This window comes from Astatotilapia calliptera, chromosome 13 (assembly GCF_964374335.1).
Source record: "Astatotilapia calliptera chromosome 13, fAstCal68.1, whole genome shotgun sequence".
NCBI lineage: Eukaryota > Metazoa > Chordata > Actinopteri > Cichliformes > Cichlidae > Astatotilapia > Astatotilapia calliptera.
Genome location: NC_137434.1, coordinates 15,725,308 through 15,749,140, shown reverse-complemented (window position 1 = coordinate 15,749,140; position 23,833 = coordinate 15,725,308). Strand labels below are relative to the sequence as shown.

General features: G+C 40.2%; 1 protein-coding gene across 1 annotated transcript in view; it reads right to left on the bottom strand.

Annotated features, from left to right (window-relative positions):
- The window catches only part of LOC113035395 (ATP-binding cassette sub-family C member 2-like), a 37,867-nt gene that overhangs the window by 981 nt on the left and 13,053 nt on the right, over window positions 1–23,833 (bottom strand). Inside the window, exons 10-31 of the mRNA XM_080288119.1 lie at window positions 23,387–23,641; window positions 22,916–22,981; window positions 22,609–22,746; window positions 22,381–22,527; window positions 22,217–22,301; window positions 22,033–22,099; window positions 21,754–21,880; window positions 20,646–20,822; window positions 20,268–20,435; window positions 18,248–18,431; window positions 17,881–18,016; window positions 17,675–17,777; window positions 17,370–17,589; window positions 15,821–15,975; window positions 13,842–13,997; window positions 13,539–13,738; window positions 13,306–13,432; window positions 13,088–13,189; window positions 11,835–11,978; window positions 2,712–2,870; window positions 2,459–2,625; window positions 2,048–2,242 (exon numbers count right to left, since the gene is read on the bottom strand). Coding sequence (XP_080144245.1) covers window positions 2,048–2,242; window positions 2,459–2,625; window positions 2,712–2,870; window positions 11,835–11,978; window positions 13,088–13,189; window positions 13,306–13,432; window positions 13,539–13,738; window positions 13,842–13,997; window positions 15,821–15,975; window positions 17,370–17,589; window positions 17,675–17,777; window positions 17,881–18,016; window positions 18,248–18,431; window positions 20,268–20,435; window positions 20,646–20,822; window positions 21,754–21,880; window positions 22,033–22,099; window positions 22,217–22,301; window positions 22,381–22,527; window positions 22,609–22,746; window positions 22,916–22,981; window positions 23,387–23,641 — 3,278 coding nt within the window. The remainder of the gene's footprint in view (window positions 1–2,047; window positions 2,243–2,458; window positions 2,626–2,711; window positions 2,871–11,834; window positions 11,979–13,087; window positions 13,190–13,305; window positions 13,433–13,538; window positions 13,739–13,841; window positions 13,998–15,820; window positions 15,976–17,369; window positions 17,590–17,674; window positions 17,778–17,880; window positions 18,017–18,247; window positions 18,432–20,267; window positions 20,436–20,645; window positions 20,823–21,753; window positions 21,881–22,032; window positions 22,100–22,216; window positions 22,302–22,380; window positions 22,528–22,608; window positions 22,747–22,915; window positions 22,982–23,386; window positions 23,642–23,833) is intronic.

The window sequence follows — 23,833 nt, the reverse complement described above, 5'->3', positions numbered from 1 at the left end:
GTGAACAACACCCAGAGAAACGTATACTTTTTATTCTGGCTCAGGCTAAACACTCTTTTCTGCCTGAGGCCTATGGCCACAGACTTGGAGTGGTACATTCACACCACTTCACACTTCGCTGTAAACTAACAGGACTACAGAATAAAGATCTGGTCCACTGTTCCCCAAACAGGACGAAAACCACATTGCTTATCCTGAATCCAAAGATCCAAGAGAAGTATGAACTCTCGTTTCCAGTAATAATGATAATGGATTGCATTTATATAGCGCTTTTCTAGGCACCCAAAGCGCTTTACAATTCCACTATTCATTCACACACTGATGGAGGTAAGCTGCAGTTGTAGCCACAGCTGCCCTGGGGCAGACTGTAGGGTAGGTTTAAGTGTCTTGCCCAAGGACACAACGACCAGGACAGAGAGAGCAGGAGGATCGAACCGGCAACCTTCCGGTTACAGATGAGCTTCCCAATCCCTTGAGCCACGGTCGCCCCCCAGTACCCTGGCATAGACCTTCCTGGTGAGGCTGAGGACTGTGACCTCCCTTTAGCTGGAGTACACATACTAGTCCCCCTTCCTAAAGTTGGGAAACACCACCCGATTCTCCCAGTCTAGAGGCACTGCCCCAGAGCTCCACGTAACCTTGGAGAGGTGTGTAAACCAAGTCAGCGCTACAACATCTGGGGCCTTAAAGAACTCATTTAGTCTATCGATCCTGAATTGTTTAACTACCTCAGTGACCTCATCCCTAGTGATGAACAAGTCATCCCCCTCATCTTCAGACTGCATGTAAGGGGTTACAGAGGTTGACAAAGTATTCTTTCTACTATCCAAATATATCCTCAGTTGAATTCAGCAGCATCACACTCACACTATACACCGTATGAGTAGGGCATTACCCTCCTGAATTCTCTGAGGGTTTTTGAGTTTTTGCTTCAGCTAACTATGTTTTGCTTGACCTGCCAGCATCTATCAGTTAGCTCAGAAGTCCCACAAGCTAACCAGGCCCAATAGGATTCCTTCTTAAGCTTGACAACTCTCTTCACCTCTGGTCTCTACCATCTGCTTTGGGGATTACCACCACAACATGCATCAACCCCCCTAAAACCACAGCTCCATGCAAGAGCCTCAAAAATGCAGGTGCAGAACATGGTTCATTCAGACTCATTGTCTTAAGCCTCCCTCGGAGTGCTGTCAAAGCTCTGCCAGGAGTGGAAAGCTTGCAGACCGGAGCCTCCAACGTCAGGATTGTCCAGCATTATGCTCCTTTACTTGATCCAGGTAAGCTGACAGCGCAGCTCTTCTCTTCACCCAGGTGTTCAGAATATAGCTGCAGATCTGATGATATGCTTAAGAAATTGATCACCAACTTGGGACCTAGGGTTTCCTGGTTCCATGTGCACTTATGGACATACTTTGTTCAAATCTGGTGTTCGTTATGGACAACGTGTGATTTGCACAGAAGTCTAATAACAGAACATCACTTGGCGTCCGATCAGCCTACATGAGCATTAAAGCGTCTTAGTAGCATGATGTAGTCACCAGATGGGAATGGTGCTGGGTACTCTGAACTATCATTTGTTGCATAAGCACAAACAACAGCCAGAACGTTCCCTGTTAGCTCTCATAGAGGATCTCTGAATCACTCTTCATCTGGCCCCTCTAAGGCAAAATATACAAGTTCTGGGTAAGATAATGTCCAAGTCAAGAAAAAGGAGTCAGTGAACCTTAAGTTTAGATTATTTTGTCAAATACCACTCTGGCATATTATGTATGTTTGATCAGATCATTCATACAGTCATTGGTACTACATAACGGGTTTATTTAGTGCACAATATTTCTCATTTTCTGTTGCTGGAAATAGATTCAGTCAAATTTTGAGAAATTACAATGTGTAAAAAGCAAAATTAATTGTGGTTGATTCCTTGTCATGCACATAAATTATGTGCATGAGAAGGAAGGGTTGGAAAAGAAAGAAATTTGACCCTGACAGAAATAAAATAAGGTAGGGCACATCATCCAAAAATGTTAAGGGAAAAGGTATAACTCACCTAGAGCTGTCCATGATACTGTGCAGGCGGTGGGCGATGGTAAGGACTGTGCAGTCTGAGAACTCTTTGCGGATGGTGTTCTGAATCAGGTTGTCTGTCTCCAGGTCAACAGCTGCCGTGGCTTCATCCAGAATTAAGATACGTGACTTTCTCAGGAGAGCTCGGGCCAGACACAGCAGCTGCCTCTGCCCAACACTGGAAAGATTGTATTAAAGTATTGATATCTTAAGAGGGTTTTTGTAGCGCAAAAGAAAAAAGTAAACCACAAATGACACTCATGTGTTCAAATACAATTAGGGTTTATGTAAGTTTTGCAGAACATTACATAAGGTTTAGAATAACGAACTGTACAAAACTTATACTTATATATAACTTATACCCAGAGGCCGTATTGTTAATTTTATTACCCACCTGAGGTTTTCTCCTCCCTCTGCCACTTTATGCTGTAATCCTTCCTGCAGCCCTGATACATAGCTCTTTAGATGAGAGAGCTCCAGCACTCTCCAAATCTCCTCATCGCTGAACTTGTCAAATGGATCCAGGTTCATCCTCAGTGACCCCGAGAACAAAACGGGATCCTGTGCACACGGGATTACAAATATCAGTGTACTTTTAGAAATATCAAACTCTTTGACAAGGTTATTGTTTATATTTATGTGTATACCTGTGGTATAATTGTGAGTCTGTGTCTCAGGTCGTGCAGGCCTATTGTAGCGATATCTACATCATCAATGAGGATGCGACCTTCAGCAGCTTCAATAATTCTAAACAGGCAGTTGGTAAGACTTGATTTCCCAGCTCCTGTGCGACCAACAATACCGATCTGAATGCAGTGAGAGAAAACACATAAGATCAAAATAACAGCTGGCACATATTTGAAGAAAAAAAAAAAATCTACACATTTTTCTTTCTGGATATAAATTGTATTTAACAGTATAGCAATAAATAATGCAATAATAAGCAAATATACTCAGTCTGTACTTAGTTTGTAAAAGATCTTAGACATTTCAGTAATGTTACAGAAAGAAGCAACATTTTTCAGAGGTAGCAGATATTTTACAGTGCTTATAGTCATCACTGCTATTTGTAGTAATTCAGTGAAATATGTTATTGCAATGCAGACAGTCTTTACTCAGTTTTACTTTGACACCAATATTTCAACGTTGTCAGTGTTTGAGTTTACTCTAATCCATTGGGGACTCTGTTGTCCTATTGGGAGACTTCAGTGCACACGTGGGGAACAACAGGGAGACCTGGAGGGGCGTGACTGGGAGGAACAGCCTCCTGGATCTGAACCTGAGCGGTGTTTTGTTGTTGGACTTCTGTGCAAACCACAGTTTGGCCATAACAATCACCATGTTCTAACATGTGCATGTAGCACCAGGATTCTCTGTGCAGGATTCTCTAGGCGACAGGTCGATGATTGATTTTGTAATTGTATCACCAGACCTGTGGCCATATGTTCTGGACACTCAGATAAAGAGAGGGGCTGAGCTGTCAGCTGATCACCATCTGATGTTGAGTTGGATCAGGTGGCATAGAAGGATGCTGGACAGGCCTGGTGCACCTAAATGTATACTTAGGGTGTGCTGGGAATGCCTAGAAGAGGCCCCAGTCTGCGAGATCTTCAACGCACACCTCCAGCAGAGCTTCAGGACATTGAGTCTGAAGGGACCATGTTCAGCATGCTGAAGCTGCTGCAATGAGCTGTGGCCACAGGGTGGTTGATGCCTGTGGGACTTAAGGGGCAGCTGATAGGTACCGACAGACCAAGCAGAATGCAGCTCGGGCAGTGGCTGAAGCAAAAACTCGTGTACGGAAGGAGTGCAGAGAGACCATAGCAAAAGACTTTCGTACCGCCTTGAAGAGATTCTGGCAAACTGGCAGGCAAATCAGGAGGGGGAAAAAGGTGCTCTAGCTGCACTATGTATACTGCGGTTGGAGCGCTGCTGACTTCGACTTAGAAAATTGTCGGGCGGTGGAAGGAAAACTTCAAGGACCTCCTTAATCCCACTGGTATATCTCATCTGGGGACAAAGGGGATGACCTGCCAATCACTGGGACGAGGTCACTGAGTCAGTTAAACAACTTCTTGGTGGCAGAGCCCCTGGGGTGGATGAGGTATGCCCTGAGTTCCTGAAGGCTCTAGATATTGTAGGGCTGTCCTGGTTGACACACATCTACAATGTTGCGTGGACATCAGGGGTGGTACCTCTGGATTGATAGATGGTTCCCATTTTTAAGAAGGGGGACCGGAGGGTTTATTTCAGTTATGGGGGATCACACTCCTCAGCCTCCCCGGGAAAGTCTATGCCAGGGTGCTGGAAAGAAGGGTCTGTCTGTTAGTCGAACCTCGGATACAGGAGGAACCATGCGGTTTTCGTCCTGGTTGTCGAACACAGGACCAGCTCTTTATCCTCTCAAGGATACTTGAGTGTGCGTGGGAGTTTGCCCAACCAGTCTACATGTGTTTTGTGGACGTGGAGAAGGCATTCGACCGTGTCCCTTGGAGTGTCCTGTGCTCCAGGAGTATGAGATCCTTGGCCCATTGCTACGGGCCATTCAATCTTTATACAACCGTTGCAAGAGTTTGGTCCGCATAGCCGGCAATGTCAGGCTCGTTCTTGTTTGGTGATGGGCTCTGCCAGGGCTGCTCTTCTGTTCATAATTTTTATGGATAGAATTTCTAGGCGCAATCAAGTGATGGAAGGCTTTCACTTGGGTGGTCTCAGAATCTCATCTCTGCTTTTTGCAGATGATGTGGTTCTGTTGGCTTCATCGGGTAATGGCCTCCAGCTCGCACTGGAACGGTTTGCAGCCGAGTGTGAAGCGGTGGGAATGAAAATCAGCACCTCCAAATCTGAGGCCATGGTCCTCAGCAAGAAAGCAAAGACCCAGGAAACCATGGAGAGATTATATCTCTTGGCTGGCCTGGAAATGCCTTGGTGTTCCCCTGGATAAGCTAGAGGAGGTGACTAGGTAGAGGGAGGTCTGGGCTTCTCTGCTTAGGCTGCTGGCCCCGCGAATCGGTCCTGGATAAGCACAAGAAGATGGATGGATGGATGTATTGATAGCAATGCTGAATATTCCGGCCTAGCAAAAAAAGTTTGGGAACAAGACTTCCGGTAGACGGCATGTCGAAATAGTCGCTCTTCGCAGGGCTTCTACTTTTATCACAACTACTTGATAATTTCTCACTACAAAGTGTGGAGTTGTATTGGTGGTATTGTGTGTCTGGTGTCATAATCTGCCAAGATGACCAGTAGAAACACCAGGAACCAGGAGCAAAAAAGAGATGAGCTCGGTGCGGCTAATGAAGCCATCATGGCTATGCTAAAGACCACGCTGGACGAGCACAAAGCCTCGCTTTCGGCAGAATTCAAGACATCCGTTCAGCGACTTGAAAACAAGCTGGACAGCATCCAAACGACTCTCAACAACCATGACCAACGGATTACAGCCTTGGAAACTATGGCCACAACTACGAGCGCGGAGCTCCAGAACGTGGTGGCTAAGTTAGCGGTGGTGGCGGAGGATAACGAGAAGCTGAGAGCTAGGCTAATCGACGTTGAAAGCAGGAGCCGCCGCAACAATATTCGCCTCTTGGGGGTCCCTGAAAATATTGAATGGCCCAGGCCGACTGTGTTCTTTTCTCAGGTGCTTGTGGACATATTTGGAGTGGACGCTTTGAAAACGGCCCCGGAGTTGGATCGAGCCCACCGGGCACTGGTGGCAAGACCAGGCCCCAACGCGAAACCCCGAGCGGTTGTTGTCTGTTTCCATAGCTACCAGACCCGTGAGCTCGTTGTGCGCAAAGCTCGGGAAATGTGGGGTAAACTGAAATATAAGGACACCCCCATCCATATTGTCGAGGACTATTGCCCTGAGGTGCTGGAACAACGGTCCGCTTACCGCGGAGTTATGAAGGAGTTGTACGATCTTGGACTCAAGCCTCAGCTTCGCTACCCGGCCAAACTGTTCGTTATGACTGACGAAGGGAACCGGAAGCGACTGGCGTCACCAGGCGACGCTCGGAGCTATATCGCCTTACACCGTCCCCTGAGTTCTAACATTCTGGAAACCTGATCTGAGGGTCATGGTTGGATCCTGCCACTTCCATAGAAGGGCTCATGACATTTTAGTTTGATGTTTGGTACCTAGAGGACAGCATGGTTTGAGTAATTCTAACCTCATTGTTTTTTCTGTTTTTCTCTCATTTTCCTTTATAATACCCCTGTTTATATTTTGTTCTAATATCACTGTTGGCACGCTAGTCTGCTACGTATACATATATGTATATACTGTTTTACTTTATATAAACACACATTTTTTCATTATTATTGCCTCTCCTACAGTTTGATTCCTGCCATGTACAAATGGGGGACAACAATACCCCAGCCTGCCTTTTTTGTGCTTTTCTTCTGTCCGTTTTTGTATAGTAAGATACATCCTAGTTCCTCAATTTTTTCTAGCAGAATATTGACAAGGCATATTTTCATAGTGAGACCTCCCCACAGGGAAGCAAGCCATTTGATAAGAGTTGTGATGGCGAAGTCTTCACATGGGAATGTTTACACCCTGCTGTGCAATGGACACTTGCAAGTTTTGTTTTCGGGGGTATCCAGGTCCAATTTATGTTGTTCGATCTGCATGTATGTATTGCCTTGTTTTATGTTTTTTCTGTTGTTGTTGTTGTTGTGTCTTATTTATTTTATTTTATTTTATTTTATTTACTTATTTTTCTTTCTGTTTTTTTTTTTTTCCCCTGTTCTGTTCACAGTCTACTACCTCAAATACAGACACCAGCTTTCCCCTGGCCACGGTCAACTTGTCAAACCAAAGACCTGTCTGAATATAGTAAGGTATGTCGAGCACAATCAATGGTCTTAGAATTGTCTCCTGGAATGTGAGAGGGGTGGGGAATGCAACCAAAGTTAACAAAGTTATGGCGCATTTACAGCAGCTTAAAGGAGATGTGTTTTTTCTTCAAGAGACACATCTCTGCAACAGAGAAGTGAGGCGACTCAAGAGAAACTGGATCGGCAATATATATCATTCCAAATTTAACGCCAAGGCCAGAGGGACAGCCATACTTATTCGTAATAATATTCTGTTTGAGCAACATAAAGTTATTGCTGATCCAGATGGCCGTTTCACATTTGTGTCAGGAAACTTGCAGGGCTCACTTGTGATACTGGCTAGCGTGTACGGGCCGAACTGGGATGACGACTCTTTTATAGCTAAACTTTTCTCTTCACTTCCAAATCTGGAAAACTATCATCTTATTATTGGAGGTGATTTTAACTTGGTTCAGGACACTCTGCTGGATAGATCGTCAACTAAGGCCTGTTCCCTGAATAAATCTGCTAAAACCCTAGAATTTTTCAAAACTCAGCTGGGGATTGTGGATCCATGGCGACATGCGAATCCCACTACTAAGGCATTTTCCTTTTTCTCTCATCCCCACCGTACATATACACGTATAGACTTTTTTCTTGTTGATATTAGGTTTCTCTGTAAAATTAGCCATTGTCAGTATCATGCTATCGCCATTTCAGATCATTCACCAGTTTCTTTTGATGTGGTATTAGCGACCCCGTCTCGACCCATTAAACATTGGAGATTTAACTCTAGCCTGTTGATAAGGGATGACTACACACATTTTTTGAGATCACAGTTCTCACTTTTCCTTGAGTTGAACGATTCTACTGAAGTGTCAAGAGGTGTATTATGGGAAACGTCGAAAGCCTACATGAGAGGCCAGCTTATAGGATTTGTGTCAAATTTAAAGAAGAAAGAGTTAACTTACACGTCCAGTTTATTGAATAAGATCAAAGATCTAGATGGCAGATATGCATCAAACCCAGATTCTAACCTCTATACAGAACGTGTGAAAGTTCAAGCCAGTCTCAATTTAACCACCACCGCAACAGCTATGGTTCAATTAATTAAGACTAAGCAACGCTTTTTTGAATCTGGCGACAAGGCAGGGAAACTTCTGGCTTATCAAGCCCGTGCCGAAGCAACCTCTAAGCTAATCCCAAAGGTCAAGTCTGCTGCTGGTGACATAATATCGGACCCAGAGGGAATTAATGAAGTATTTGTAAGTTTCTATTCCAATCTGTACACTTCAAGTTCTCCCCCTCTATCAGAAGAAACTCTCCAAAATATACATTTTCCAAGAATAGATAGAGATCTGACGAAAGGATTAGGGGGACCTATCACTGTAGTAGAGGTACAAGAAGCCATTAAATCCTTAAACACAGGTAAATCGCCGGGCCCTGACGGTTACTCTGCAGAATACTATAAAGTCAATTCTGATCTTATGGCACCGTTGTTGAAAGATATGTATAATGAAGCCTTTTCAAAATGTCAATTACCCAAGACTTTGTCCGAAGCTACTATTTGTTTAATCTTGAAAAAGGATAAGGATCCTTTGTTGTGCAGTAGTTACAGACCAATTTCTCTTTTAAATATTGATTTTAAAATACTATCTAAAATCCTCGCACTTAGGCTACAACGTGTTCTGTCACAAATTATCGCCTTTGACCAGACGGGGTTTATGGCCGGCAGGCACTCATATGACAATTCAAGACGCCTCTTGAATATTATCCATACATCGTGCAACTCAATTCCAGAGGTTGTGGTATCTCTTGACGCGGAGAAAGCTTTCGACCGCGTCGAGTGGAGCTTCCTCTATGAGGTGATGGATAGGTTTGGCTTGGGGGCTGACTTTATTCTCTGGGTTAAGCTACTATATTCCTCGCCATCCACCTGTATTCGTACTAACAACAACTTGTCTTTGCCTTTTCCACTTGAGAGGGGCACTAGGCAAGGGTGCCCTCTCTCACCCCTCCTATTCGCCATTGCTATCGAGCCTCTTGCAATATGGCTGCGTTCAGAGGATAGATTTAAAGGCATTACAAGGTTCGGTGTGACTCACAAACTCTCCCTTTATGCAGATGACTTGCTCCTGTACATTTCTGACCCTCTAAACTCATTCCCGGTGCTTTTTGACATACTGGACCAATATGGTACACTGTCAGGATATAAGGTCAATTATCAAAAAAGTGAGTTGCAACCCCTTAATTCCCTGGCCAGAGCTCTTCCCCACTCAATAGTGCCTTTTAAGTGGACAGAAACCGGATTTAGATATTTGGGGGTTTTTATTTCCTCTTCTATACATAAAATGATGAGGGAGAATTTTCTATCCCTACTAGAAAATGTTGGGAAAGATTGTGACCGTTGGACTTCTCTACCATTGTCAGTGGCAGGGAGAGTTAACCTGATAAAGATGAGTGTCCTCCCAAAATTCTTGTATCTTTTTCAACATGTCCCGATTTTTCTTACCAAGGCATTTTTTGACAAGTTAGAAAAGATTCTGTTACATTTCATATGGGGAGGGAAACAAGCTAGAATTTGCAAGTCTATTCTTCAGTCCTCTAAAAGTGATGGTGGTCTTGGTTTGCCCAATTTTAGACACTACTATTGGGCAGCTAACATACAAAAACTTTTACAATGGGTTCATAACGACCCCCCTGTAACAGCCTGGGTACAAATGGAAACTGCATCTAGCTGTTACTCATTATCATCAATACTCAGCTCACCACTCCCTTTTTCTCCAACCCTTGTTGGGGATAATCTAATAGCTAAGGAAACAGTAACTATTTGGCGACAGTTCAGAAAATACTTCGGGCTACTTGGACCGTCTTTGCTAACACCTTTATCAAAAAATTTTAATTTTGCACCTTCAAACACTGATGCGGCCTTTAGTAGTTGGAAAGATAACGGACTTAGGACTGTTAAGGACTTGTATAGTCAGGACACCTTTCTATCTTTTGCTGACCTATCGTCCAAATACGACCTGCCTAACTCCAACTTTTTTCGCTATCTTCAGGCTAGAAATTTTGTAAAAACGCAGTTCCCTCACTTTCCCAATCAGCCTCCAGAAACAAATCTGGATATCATCCTGCAGACGAACCCTCATCAAAACAGACTGATATCAGCCTTGTATAAAATACTAGATGCTTTGGTCCCCAAATCCATTTCTCATATTAAGCTGAGATGGGAGGAAGAGCTTCAGACAACCCTGCCAGAACAGCAGTGGGATCGTGCTTTGAAATTGATTCACTCGTCTTCAATTTGTGCTCGTCATGATTCAGTGTAAGGTGGTCTATAAAGTACACTATACAAACGCAAAATTATCTAAAATCTATCCAACCATCAGTGATGCCTGTAGCAGATGTGGACTATCGCCTGCCAACTATGTCCACATGTTTTGGTCATGTTCGAAACTGAGTGCATTTTGGAGGAATATATTCGACACACTTAGCCAAGCATATGGCCAGACTGTCCTTCCGAACCCACTCTCTGCAATTTTTGGCATTCCTCCTGACTTGAACTTATCTGGTCCCCTCAAACAGGCCCTAGCCTTTACCACTTTACTGGCCCGGAGGCTTATTCTGTTGAAGTGGAAGCTTCCCCACCCCCCAACTCATGACCATTGGGTGAGAGATGTACTCTTTAACTTAAAGCTGGAAAAACTTAGATTCTCTCTAAAAGGTTCTATTAGGGAATTTAATAAAATCTGGAAATCATTTCTCTTGCTGGTCGACACTATTACTTTACTTCCTGAGTCTGCAGTGAACTGAGCGAAGCTACATTATAATGTTTTTTTTTTTTTTTTTAAATCTTATTTATACCTTATCTATTTGTTTTTCCTTTTGTTTTGCTTGGTCCTTTCTCTGTTATTTGTTTTCTCTGTTTTTGTTTTGTTTGTTTTTGTTTGTCTGTTTGGTTACGGGGCGGGGGGAGGGGGGGGGGAGTTGTGGTTGTTGTTGTTTTTTGGGGGTTATGCTTGTTATGTGTATGGGTCCTGAGGTGTTGGTTTTTTTTTTTTTTCTAAATTTATTTTTTGGGTTTTTGTGTGTGTGTGTGTGTGTGTGTGTGTGTGTGTGTGTGTGTGTGTGTGTGTGTGGGCAGAAACTGGTTTTCTGCAGTGTTTTGTCTATTGTAGACCTGGTAGGGGGAGAATTTGGGTTGGGGGGTTGGAGGGTATAATGGACATACCACTGTTCTGAAATCAAGATGGACTTAGCTGTTGCTAACTTTGTATGTCATTGTTGAAATTAATAAAACAAAGTTGAAATACAAAAAAAGTTTGGGAACAACTGCCCATAAACTAGTTACATGTTTACATATCACAGCTGATTATAATATACAGTAATACACATAATGTATAAATTAAAAGAAAAACTGATAGTTCACATTATTTTACAGTTTAATTATATGTAATTACTGTCAACACAGATTGATCTGTGGCATCTTTCTTGAGTAATTGATTAATAGATTGGTCTATAAAACATAAAAAAAAACCCCCAAACAGTAGAATGTCAATGTCTTACAGCACAAAGTCCAAATTACAAATTTCAACATAATAGCTTTTCTAAACTCAAATAAAAAATGATGTGCAGGTCTGTATCTGGAAGCTACATTTTAGATACAGTTGGCCAATGTCAGCCAGCAGAAAGCTTGCACACGTTGTTAATAGTTAACCTTTTAAATTAAAAAATAGTGGTACAATTTTATATATTATGGATTTTTCAATGAGGGAGAAAAAATCTTCCCAATGATTTAATGTCCATCCAATTTTTTTCTTTTTCTTTTTTAGCAGTGCATGCTTTTGTATCTTTGGTGAATATGATATCAGATACAGTAAAACCTATAACTTTTACAGGAACTTTATACATATATGGAGACTCTCCCTCTCACGCTCACACACACACACCTTCTCAGTGCTGTTGATGTCACAAGTGATTCCATGCAGCACTAAATCCAATTCAGGTCTGTAACGGACTTTGTAGTTCTCAAAATGCACTCTTCCTGCCTCTGGCCACATCTGTGGAGGTCGAGTGTCAGTTACCCAGTCAGCCTGTAACAACAGAAAAAGAAGCAGAACGCATGTGTAATATAATACAAAAGCTATCAAATTGAGCTAAGTTCTTTTATATGTTGTGCATTAATATTCAAACCAAGATAAATAAGAAACAAAATTATACAGACGCCATACATACAGACATGCACACATTACACCACTAAAATAAAGGAAAAAAGAAAACTTAAAAAGACGTCACACTTGGTAAAAAATTAAATAGCTCAAATGAAAATATGCAACCAAGATTAACAATCAAGGCCAAGTGTACATGTGCAATGTTATATTCTAAATCAGATTAAATTCAGTATGAACAGCATGATGGGATGTGCTAATCAGTGGAGCTCTGGTGCCATTATGAATAAACAACCCAACTCAAATATAACAGGTGGAGTTCAAACATGTGAACTCAAATGTTAGTGAAACATAAAATGAAATTGTTGCATCAAAATCTCGTTTGTTTGACAATTATCTGAATCGTTATCAGTAATATGTTAAGAAACAGTGGAGAAACAGCAGCTGGGAATAAAAGTATTATCACTGTACAGTGAGCAAATATTGCAGTTGATGTCGCACACAAGCTTATTAGATTCCCGTTAAACTGTCAAAGTTACAATAAACTCACAGCCTGTAGAAATCCTAAAATTCATGTCCTATTTAAGAAAACAGTAGATTTTGATTTAACCAAAGTATAAATAATGTCATATGGCAGCATGGTCGTTAACACTGTTGCCTCACTGCAAGAAAGTCCTGAGTAAGACTCAAGCATCTGGCTGGGACCTTTCTTTGTGGAGTTTGCATGCTCTCCCCATATCTGTGTGGGTTCTCTCTGGGTACTCTGGCTTTCTCCTACAGTCCAAAGATATGCAGTTACTGGGGTATGGTCAATTGGAGATTCTAAATTTCCCACAGGTATGAATATCAGTATGAATGGATGTCTGTCTTTTGTGTTATCCCTGTTTCAGATTGGCGACACATCCAGGGTGTATCACCCTCACGCTATGGTAGCTGGGATAGGCTCCAGCACCCCCGTGACCCAGATAAGGATAGACTGAAGAGAATGGATGAATGGATAAATAATGTCTTGCTCACAAAGTATTTCTACATGCCTCGTTCTTAAGCTGAGTGTATTCGTTCACTCTCTCCACAGCTACAATATTGGTCTCCAGCTCTGAGGTCATCCTCACCAGCCAGTTGAGGGTCTGGGTTACCTGCAGAACCCCAACAGGAGAGAGGTCTGTGTTTACATTATTCCTGCATTTTAGTGTTACCGCATACATAAACACTGATGAAATAAGGATAAATTCTGAGTGTTTTTGTGACTGACATTAAGGGCATATGATACAGATAGGCCAACCACATTACTGTCAATAGAATCTCTGGAAATGACAGCAAACAGAGCAGCAAAAAACACCACCAGGTTTCCAACAAACTCCAGACGTATGGCCAGCCATCTGTCAAGAAAACAAACCCCACAAATATGCACACAAACAAATTTTAGGGTCTCATCATTTAGCATCACATGCTTATCTGTATTTGGTACACTGTTCAATGTCTGACCTGTCAGACACGATCCGCAGATAGATACTTTTGAGGTTCTCATCTATAGTTACTTCATTGTGTTTAAGAAACCTTTCTTGATGCTTGTAGGCTCTTATCACTGACAGGCCGGACACCGTCTCACCAAAGTGAGAGTATATCGGTGAGCGAGACACCGAGTCCAGCCGGCGCAGCTGTCTTGAAGCGGCAATATAAAAGCGCTGGGTGTAGAGAGAAAGACAAAACAAAATCAGTTTGCATTTCATATTATAGGAAAGTTAGGTTAGCTTTTTTTACATATCTTCTTTACCTTGTTTAGCTTACCTGTACAAAGAAATAGATCAGGGTCAGAGGAATGATAACTATGGCAAAGAAAGGAGTTGCCATGCAGATGACAAATACTGTCCCCAGTACAGACATCAGACACAGAAGGCAGGAGCGCAAGGAAGCAGGAATGGCCTCATCTATGGTAAAAATGTCCTTTAGGATAATATTTGGAGAGTTAGTACTTATTTAAGTAAAACGTCAATTTTATTTATAGTGCACATAAAAACAGAAAAAATACATAATTAGCAAAATTATAAGTGTAAATAATACTAAAAGAATAAAGTCAATTATTATAAAAGCTAAAGTCAGGATATTGGAAAAAATGTCAATGATAAGTCATGGATGTTTATCAGTGACTAAACACTTTTAAAGATTTGAGTTGTTCCTGAGATTAGAGCTGTTCCAAAGAATACAGAGTCTTACTGTCATGGTCCTGGGTCATGTGACCCAGCGTTTTGTGTTTATTATTATGATTATGATTATTATGATTATTATGATTATTATGATTATTATTATGTATTCTGTTTGTGGTTCTGTTTGTGGTTTCGGGTTCTGTTCTTCCTCTGTTTAGTGTTTAGTCATCCCTGTCATTCCTCGTCTGTACCTTGTCTCTGAGACCAGTCTGTGTATTTCCTGTTTTACTTTGAAAGTCAGTGTCTGATGTCAGTGTGTTCAGTTTTGCACCCTCCCTGTTTTGTCATGTTAACTAGGTTCAGTCGTGTCTCCCTCCTGTGTGTAGTTTCCCTGTTTCTCTGTGTATTTATAGTGTGTGTCCTCTCGTGCTCGCCGCTGGTCTGTCTGTGTTGTCTCCCTGAGTCACTCTGTGTTACTTCCGTGCGTTTCCCCCTGCATGTCCTTCTGTGGATTAAGGTTTCAGGTTTGTTTTACTACCTTCCCCAGTTTAGGTTTCCTTTAGGTTCTGCACATCTCTGCGTAAAAGCTCGAAGAGTTGAGCGCGAACGGGCAGAAGTGTTGAGAGCGCAAGCAACACATTGCGAGCGAGCGCAAGTGCAAAAACTGAGCGAGAGGGGCTGCTATTGTGTGTGTGTATGGATAATAGCAAACAACGAAATAAATTTTTTGCACGCAGCAATGAATTTTTCTTCACTCAAAATAAATTTCTCCTCAAACTGCAACACTTGTACCTGCATTTTTTTTTACGTGTGCTCATTTTTTTTACGTGCGCTCAGAAAAGTGGCATAAAAATAATGCCATACCGCTAGCCGTGACACTTACAACCATTCTAACGACGTAATAATTTAATGATTAATTATTTGTCCATTAAGACCCTTTTGTTGGTATAAGCAGGATGTGAGGATACAAGAGAAATTAGCTCCTTCTTCCCTTTTTCAACAAGTGGCTGAATTTAGTAACCGCAGCTAACAGAGACAACAGATCTACACACATATTACAACATTAACGCAAACAGGTTGATTTGGGACTGTGCAGATAAAACTGAAATGAATTGAACAGCATATTGATTTATTGAATATATTCATATTAAATTCATATTGACTCATAGGGAGTCATCTGATTGTTTGAGGGATTTTTCTTGATTGTTGTAAGAGCTTTACCTTTACAATACAATGTACCTTTAGTGACTGTTATTGTGTGTCAGCACCAGATAAAATTGAACTGGACTGCATACTTGAGGAGGCACTTGGGAAGAAAGCCTCTTTAAAGAATGACTTAAGGAGAGAACAATTTTAAGAATATTTAGGATTGTATTAAAAAATGTGAGATAAAGTGGGAAAAATTAAATTAAACAAGTGGATATACAACTTGCAGCAAACACAAATAAAGCCTTTTTAAAAAATTTAATGTTTAGTTTTTTCAATTTTTAGCACTGTTATTTTAGAAATGACATTAAAAACTAGTTATACTTTGTATTTGTAATCATACAAGCCACAAGAAGATAAAAATAAATATTGAAAACTATGAAAAGAATCCTTAAAAAGTGAACTACAAGACCCTACCTTTGCAAAGCGGTTGATCACTCTTCCAATAGGTGTAGTGTCAAAGAAAACCATAGGAACTCGCAGGATGTTGTTAAGAAGTCGTGAATGCAGGATACGAGATGCATCAATGGAAGCATTGGCTAGGAGCAGTGTGCCAAAGAACACAAAGAGGCCTGCAATAAAAACAAGAACGTTTCTAAATAATAGAACTACATTTTTAACAAAGACAAATCCACTGTGGACAGAACCTTGAACTTACAGTAACACTCAGGTGTGCTTTTTCCTGCCTACTTATATAAAGTGGCTGTTATTATTACAAAATAATATTTATTTTCAAAAATGCTAATTGTCATTAAGAATCTTGTTAATTGGAGACCAGACCAGGTTTGGATGTTCAGAAATTCTTAATGACAAAGTTTAGGTTGTATGAAATTCAGGGTTGCAGGGGCTGGAGCCTATGCTGCCACAGAGCAAGAGGGAAGGCACAAGCTGGACAAATCGACAGTCTTTCGCAGGGCTATAATGACAACACAAATAGTATTTTACTTTTTTCAAATTCAATTCTTATTCTTATAAAAAAAAAAATAGTTCAATCAGTAATATATGTACTGCATGTAAAGCTAAGCTCAAGATGAACCAAGGTCCAAATTGCCAGTCTTTTTACAATATAAAGCAGCTGGACTAAAACATATCACTTTGATCAATGTAATTGGTCACCCATTCACAATACAAAAGAGCAACTGTGGAACAGGGGGTTGGGAAGCGCATCTGTAACTGGAAGGTCGCCGGTTCGATCCCAGGTTCTCTGTCCTGGTCGTTGTGTCCTTGGTGTTGGCCAGAGGGGCCGATGGCGCAATATGGCAGCCTCGTTTCTGTCAGTCTGCCCCAGAGCAGCTGTGGCTACAACTGTAGCTTGCCTCCACCAGTGTGTGAATGAATAGTGGCATTGTAAAGCGCTATATAAATGCAATTCATTAAATGTACACACTTTTGGTGATTTTAATATCATATGAAAAGAAAAAACATACTTCAATGGTGCAAAAAAAATACTGTTAAAGAACTAATAAATAACAAATGTTTTCCCTCCCTTTGTACTCCTCTCTACTTTTATACTCATCTCCACCCTCTACATCAGCCCCATCATTCCCCCAGACCGAACAGCTCTTAAGCATCCACCTTATTTTTTGTTTTGTTTTTCATTGATTTGTTTAGTTTTATTACACTTTTTTTTATTACACTGAGTAGTTTAGCTTGAGAAGATTCAGTTCAGCTTAACAGAATTTTATATATAAACAAATTCCTCCTAATTATTAACATAAAAAGTTATAGGTGCCTATGCACTTTTCAGCATGAGTCCCTGTGACAAAGGACCTAACGCACACAGTGCACAAGTCCTCTAGTACAATAAAAAGACTGTTTAGGTTGTCTATATAGCGCTCTAAAAATGAGAGGATCCTAAATAACAGAGTAGGGAATTTTCCTGTCTGTAAGACATAATGTTCCTTAACGTTAATTTGCACGAACCTGAAAATATTTGCAAATACAAAAGGAATGACTGTTTTATTACCCTGAGCCACTCCAAGAGCTCCGAACACTCCCACCCTTGTGTCCCTCTTCCAGGAAGGGTATGTCATGTTGTAGTACTCCACAGAATCACTGGTCCAGTCACTCAGCCACAAATTCTGACCGATGAAAGCAGCGTTTTGGATGAAGTAAATCAGGAAAACCATGGCAGAATATCCCCAGCCCATGGCTCGCAGGTGCTGCAGGAACACTGCAAGCTTCACCTGGAAATCAGCGCGAGACGGCACTCAGGAAACAGGCAATCATTTGTTGTAATCTTGCGCTAGTTGTACAAAAACATTTTGTTACCTGTCCTGTTTCCATAGTTTCCTTCTCTATAAGCTTCTGGCCTTTCTGTGTTTCATCAGCATTTGCAGATTTTTTAATGGAAATATTTCTTCTTAATCTGACACTAAAAAAAATAGAGGAAAAGAATGAAATGGACATTCTGCTAAAGATGCTATTTGAGACAAGCTGTTTCATTGGTTTCATCTGCAACTTTAACAAGCTCGAACCTGCCATTGCGCTGGCTGTGGCGGATGCTGTTTTCTCGCCTCAGTGTAAGAGAAACAGTGTCCTCCGAAGCACCGTCAGGTTGGGCATTGTCTCCATCTGGGATGAGCTCAAAGTCTTCTGCGTCCTGGCCCTCACCTAAATTAACAATATACATGGTGTTTTATATATATGGCAGTAATTTATGGTATTTGGGTCAATATGTGAACAACATCAACACAAAGTATTCATAAAAGATGACAAAAAGAAATTTAATTCATTCATATTTGTGATGTATAATTTTAGCATAGGTTTTGGTTGTACAGCTAACAAAAACATGTGATGTGTGCAGATCATATTCCTAATATACTAAGAAAAGGTTGTAATTACCTGTTTCTGAATTTCTCTGATTGCTCTGCTCTTTGGCATATGTGTCGAGAAACTTAGAAAAAGTTCCTCCACTGGCACGAAGGGTTTCATAGGATCCAACTTCAGAAATGACTCCATTCTCCAAAACCACTATTTCATCCACGTATGGCAGGAAGCTTATGCCATGAGTCACCAGGATACGAGTCTGTATGGTCAGAATTCACCAATCAAATAGGGTTAGATAGGATTTACAAAAACATTGTTAAGTATTAAAGGAAAAGAAAGAAAAAAACATAAATTATGTTTAAATATGTTTATAAATTGTATTTATCAAAAAAGAGAATATGTTTCAGTTCACAGACTGAATTAACAATAATTGGTTTAATCATTTAAAAATCAGTTATAAAGCCAAACCTTTTCTAACTTGTAATTCCATTTCCAAGTGGCTTTTATTCCTAACCTTTCATAATTAGCTATTCAGTTATCCTGGTCATTTAGTGTGATATTTAGCCTATTGTAACCTCTATGTAATGCTCAGGTCCTGGGTAAAATGATGTAAAATACTACAAATTAGACGCCATGTTTTCTAAGCAAGTAACAGCTGGAATATCCTGTGTAGAAAGTATTTGTCAAGATTCCTCAGAAGAAATTAAATGGGAAATGGTCGCGTTTTTTTCACTTTAAATACTGATTTCTATTTAAAATATTAATTTTAAAGTAAAATGTTTAGCATATGGTTTTTTTTTTGATATACAATTTTTATTCGTTCAAGAATAGCATAAAACAACACAACCAAACAGAGAAGAAAGAAGAAAAAAAAAAACACCCCAAAAAAACCCACATCCACACAGACACACAAAAAAACATATTTTCACTCAATTACCCACAGATATAGAAAGAGAAAAAGATAAACTCCAAGAATGAATTGTCCTTTACACTTGCTTCCTATTTAACTGAGAACATCTTAATCGCAACCACCCCCCCTCAACAGTTGGGACAAATCATTTGGCAAATAAGAAAGCAAAGGGGACCAAACATTGAGAAAGAGACCCTCATTTCCTCCTAAAATAGCAGCAGTTCTTTCGTGAGGAATAACTTTAAATAATTCTCTGTACCACAACGTCACAGAGGGAGGTTTATCCTTAACCCAATTAATGAGAATACATTTCCTAGCTACCAGCAATAGTTTGTGACATAATTTGCGCTGCAAGTGATTCAATGTTAATTCTTTTGAGGGTAGGCCAAGAAGAAAGTACCCGGGGTCCCTTTGAATTAGGTTGTTAAAAATATTACTTAGTTCTTGAGATATGAAGCTCCAAAATCTTTTGATTAATTTACATTCCCAAAAGTAATGGAAAAAAGTGCCAGTTTCTTTTTGACATTTACTACAAAGATGGGAAATATGAGGTGCAATCTTATGCAAGACATTAGGAGCTATATAAAGGCGATGTATGATTTTGTATTGGATTTCTCGCAAGCGGTTACAAGTAAAAGTGGAACTACTCATGTTAATGGCTCCTTTCCACTCCTCTTCGGTATATTGATTATTAAGATCTCTCTCCCATTTATAAATAGCGCTCAGTGTGTTGCTACTAAGAGTATATAGGAGAGAGTAAAAAGCTGAGATAAAATGAGTTCTGTCTTTTCGCTTAATAAGAAATGTCTCAATATCATCATATATAACTATTTCTGAAGACTGTGGAATTCTAGAATGAACGAAGTTACGAACCTGGAGAAAGCCAAAAAAGTGGTCTCTAGGAATATTAAAATTTGACTGCAATTGCTCAAAGTTCATCAGTGTGTTGTTTTGATACAAATCGCCAATTACCCTTAATCCCTTTTTGTGCCACTTATCGAACATGCTACAAGACATTCCTGGAACAAAACCTTTGTTTCTCAGTAAAGGAGTCAAGAATGAAGTGCAATCTTCTCTACCCAACCTTTTACGCATTTCCCCCCAGACCCTTATTGTATTATAAATGATTGGGTTATTCTTAATCCCCATTTTTAATATTGTTAGCATATGTTTTTAAGCACAAACCTTGTCTTTAAGTAATCCATTGGGTCCAATTACATTTTCAAAAAGATGCTTTCCTACATGTGAGTCCACAGCAGACAAAGGGTCATCTAATAGATAGATATCAGCCTGACTGTAGACGGCTCTGGCTAAGCTCACACGCTGCTTTTGACCCCCTGAGAGATTGATACCCTGAAAAGAGAAGAAAGGAGGGGAAAAGAGACACACTCTTTTAGCCTTTCCTTTATAATCAGAAGAGCTCTTCTGTTTTGTTACTTTTTTGTCATGTATTTAAGAAACAAATATTTTACATGTGTTTATAATAAACGCCATACACAGTATTTGCATACAGGAAAAATATTTGTGTAACCAAAAACCTGAACCTTTCAAAGTGTAACTCACTTTCTCTCCAATCTCAGTGAGGTCTCCTCCAGGCAGCAGCTCAAGGTCAGGGGCAAGAGCACAGGCCTCTATGACCTTTTTGAAGTTCTCTTCCTCATGTGGAGATCCAAACAAGATATTATCCTTCAAAGTAGCATTTTGGATCCAGGCTTGCTGCGGTACAAAAGCAAGAGAACCCTGGAAAGAAACAAATTATGACTCAATTACAGATGTCTCACTACATCTGTCTTATCATAAAAAAAAACCTGGCATCCACACATTTTTATCCAGACCAAACACTACAGTGGCTAGGTGAAAAACAAATCAATTTACTGGAAATCTAAGAGAACAGTTTATTCTGTGGGTAAAATGGTTTGAGTTATAAGCAAATCATCTGCCTCCATTTCACAAAATTTGTGCAGAAATATACTTCTTTATTCAGCTGTTTTTTCCTTCAATACTGATGAGTTTAGACCAGATTATCAAAACTGGCTTGAATGAATTAGGCTGGTGATGTTTTTTTTATTTATGCATCTTTACTTTGTTTCTTAAAGTCTTTAATGTTTAATTGTTGAATTATTTTAAAAAAATTAAAATATTGTATTGTGATTGTTAAATTATACGCTTTTTGTGCTCCTTGAATGTAACTACTACTATGTAGATCACAAAACGTTTATGCTTTTCATGTAGAAATATTGTTTTCAGTGGGAGTCTATGAGTCTAAATACACTATGAACTTTTTGGGATATCCTTATCTGGATGATTGAGAATGCATAGATACTGCTATATAGAGGAATTTTATACTTTTAGTCATTAAATAAACTCAGTAAATGATTCAATCAACATTGATTTTCTCTGTATTTAAAAAACAAAAAAATAACGAACATAATTTCTTTATGGAATAATAAAGTATTCTGCCTTCGTGAAAGATGAGGGAAGGCGCTGAAGTAAAAACTGAAGCAAACTTAATTTGATTGTGCCACAGTCATGCTACATGTTGAGTTAAAAAAACAAAAAAACATTTGTGTGAACATTTGTGTTATTTTAGTTAAGACGTAATTAGATGTTATGGATTTTACATGTTTTTTTAACACACACTGATAAATACAAACGGGGAAAAAGCCATTACCATAATGTTGATAAAACTTTTGGTACTGTGCATCTCTCCAAGGAGGGCTGACATAAGAGACGACTTTCCTGACCCAACAGCTCCCACTACGGCAACCAACCGACCAGGCTCAATGTCCAAATTCACACTGGAGACACATAATAACTATACTCAATGCTGTGAACACATCAGGGGCAAATAAACAGACTTGAAAAACTTAAGCAATGCTAAAAAATCCTGGTGAACATCTCACAGTTAATTAAGTTAACTAGTAAATTGTGATGACCAACACAGACATACTCTTTCAGCAGAGGCTTTGCATCTTTTTCCCAAGCAAAGGAACCATCACATATGCTCACAGCAGTATCTAAAAAATGAACACAGACCAAGACAGAGCTTAACAGATGATCCGCACACATAAAAACTGTGACTAAGCTTCAATCTTCAGCTGTAGAACAAGTGCAAATTCTAATGGTGAACATACTGAAACTGGGGTCTTGGCGCACAATGTCACTGTCGATGTCTTCCCCTGCCAGAAACTTCTCCAGGCGCTTCTTAGACACTGCTGTCTGAAAATTCAAAGAACAGGTTAAGTTTGATGTTATCACAGGCTTGATACATGTGCGTGATGTAGCTCTGTTCACTTACTTGTACAATGGAAGCAATGAGCATAGGCAGCATGGCAAGAGGAGCTCGGAGGATGTTGAAGAGAGAGATGGAAGTAAAAGCTCTCTCAGCAGTTAACACATTATCGTTGCTCACACTAACAAATACTGCAAACGTGGCCAGAGAAACCTGCAAGTACAGACAGTTTAAGAAAAAAGGTTTCTTTACCATTTGATTCTAATCTCTGTGAAGCTCCTTGACAGAACTCACCAGAGCTGGACTGCAGCGGAAGGTAAGGATGGAGATGGACTGTAGGTAGGCAAACTTCTTCATGACTTTTAGTTCTTCCCCTCTAATGTCTTCCACCTGCTTCTGGAAGGATGGCTCCCAAGCATACAGCTTCAGAATCTGGTGGGAGACAAAAGAAAAAGACAGTGAGGAGGCAGTGAGGCAGAAGGAAGGGTGCGGCAGCAGAGCACTTATTGTTCAAGTTACTGCAGTTTCTTGAAGCATCAAAGCCTTACATGTAAGGAAGGCATCTACATACACCATGAATACACTGAATAAGGGAGCTCACCTTGATCCCATTTAGAATTTCATTCATGATTTTCATTCTCTTATCTTTAAAGTTCATGTTCTCTATCTGAAAAGAGACACAATGTAGCTCATGTTAAACAGGCAATAAGACAATACTTAAAGTGTTTTGAACAGCAATTTATTCTGTGTAATTCATTAGAAACCCCCCCCCCCCCCCCCCAACTTTTTCACCAGCAAGAATCATGTGCTCAGAGTTACCGAGATCACTTTTTTCACATTATAGTTAATATTAATTAAACGCCTGTATGCTGCGTCACTCAATTGTCTATCTACTTTTGAGCCTCTGAAAGTGGGCGGACTGTATCAAAAGCTATTAAACAGTCAATGCAATACTTTAGTTAAACATCTTGAATAACACTTTAAAATTTGCAGTGTAATCTCATCTTGAATTATCTTGATTTAGAATCTCGCACAGAGGTGTACAGAAGATTTGGCTAGTATTTCCCCTGACCTGGAGTTTTCTGGCCTTGGTTGCTAGCACTGCATTGGTTGGAATTATTAACACCATGACTCCCAGTCCTGCCAACACAGAAGGTCCTAACTCCAGCCACAGGAAAACAATGGATATGATGATCTGCAGAGGGCAGGACCACAGCAGGTGGATAGAGGTGGTCACATCATTGAAGCGCTGGGCATCTGCTGACATCAGGTTCACCGTTTCCCCTACTGTTGACTCCTTACGAGTGTCATTGGACACCACTAATGCCTTAGAAAAGGGATAAAAAGGGCTTATTAATTAGAAAGTGGGGTGAAAATTAAGTAAGAGAAGCATATAAGTGATATTTTGTCTTACTCTGTATGTTTTAGTACATCAACAAAGCAGGAGATGGGTCTTTGTGTCACTTTTTTTAAAACCATAATCCTACTCTAACCCTATATATTGAAAAAAGCAAAGCTG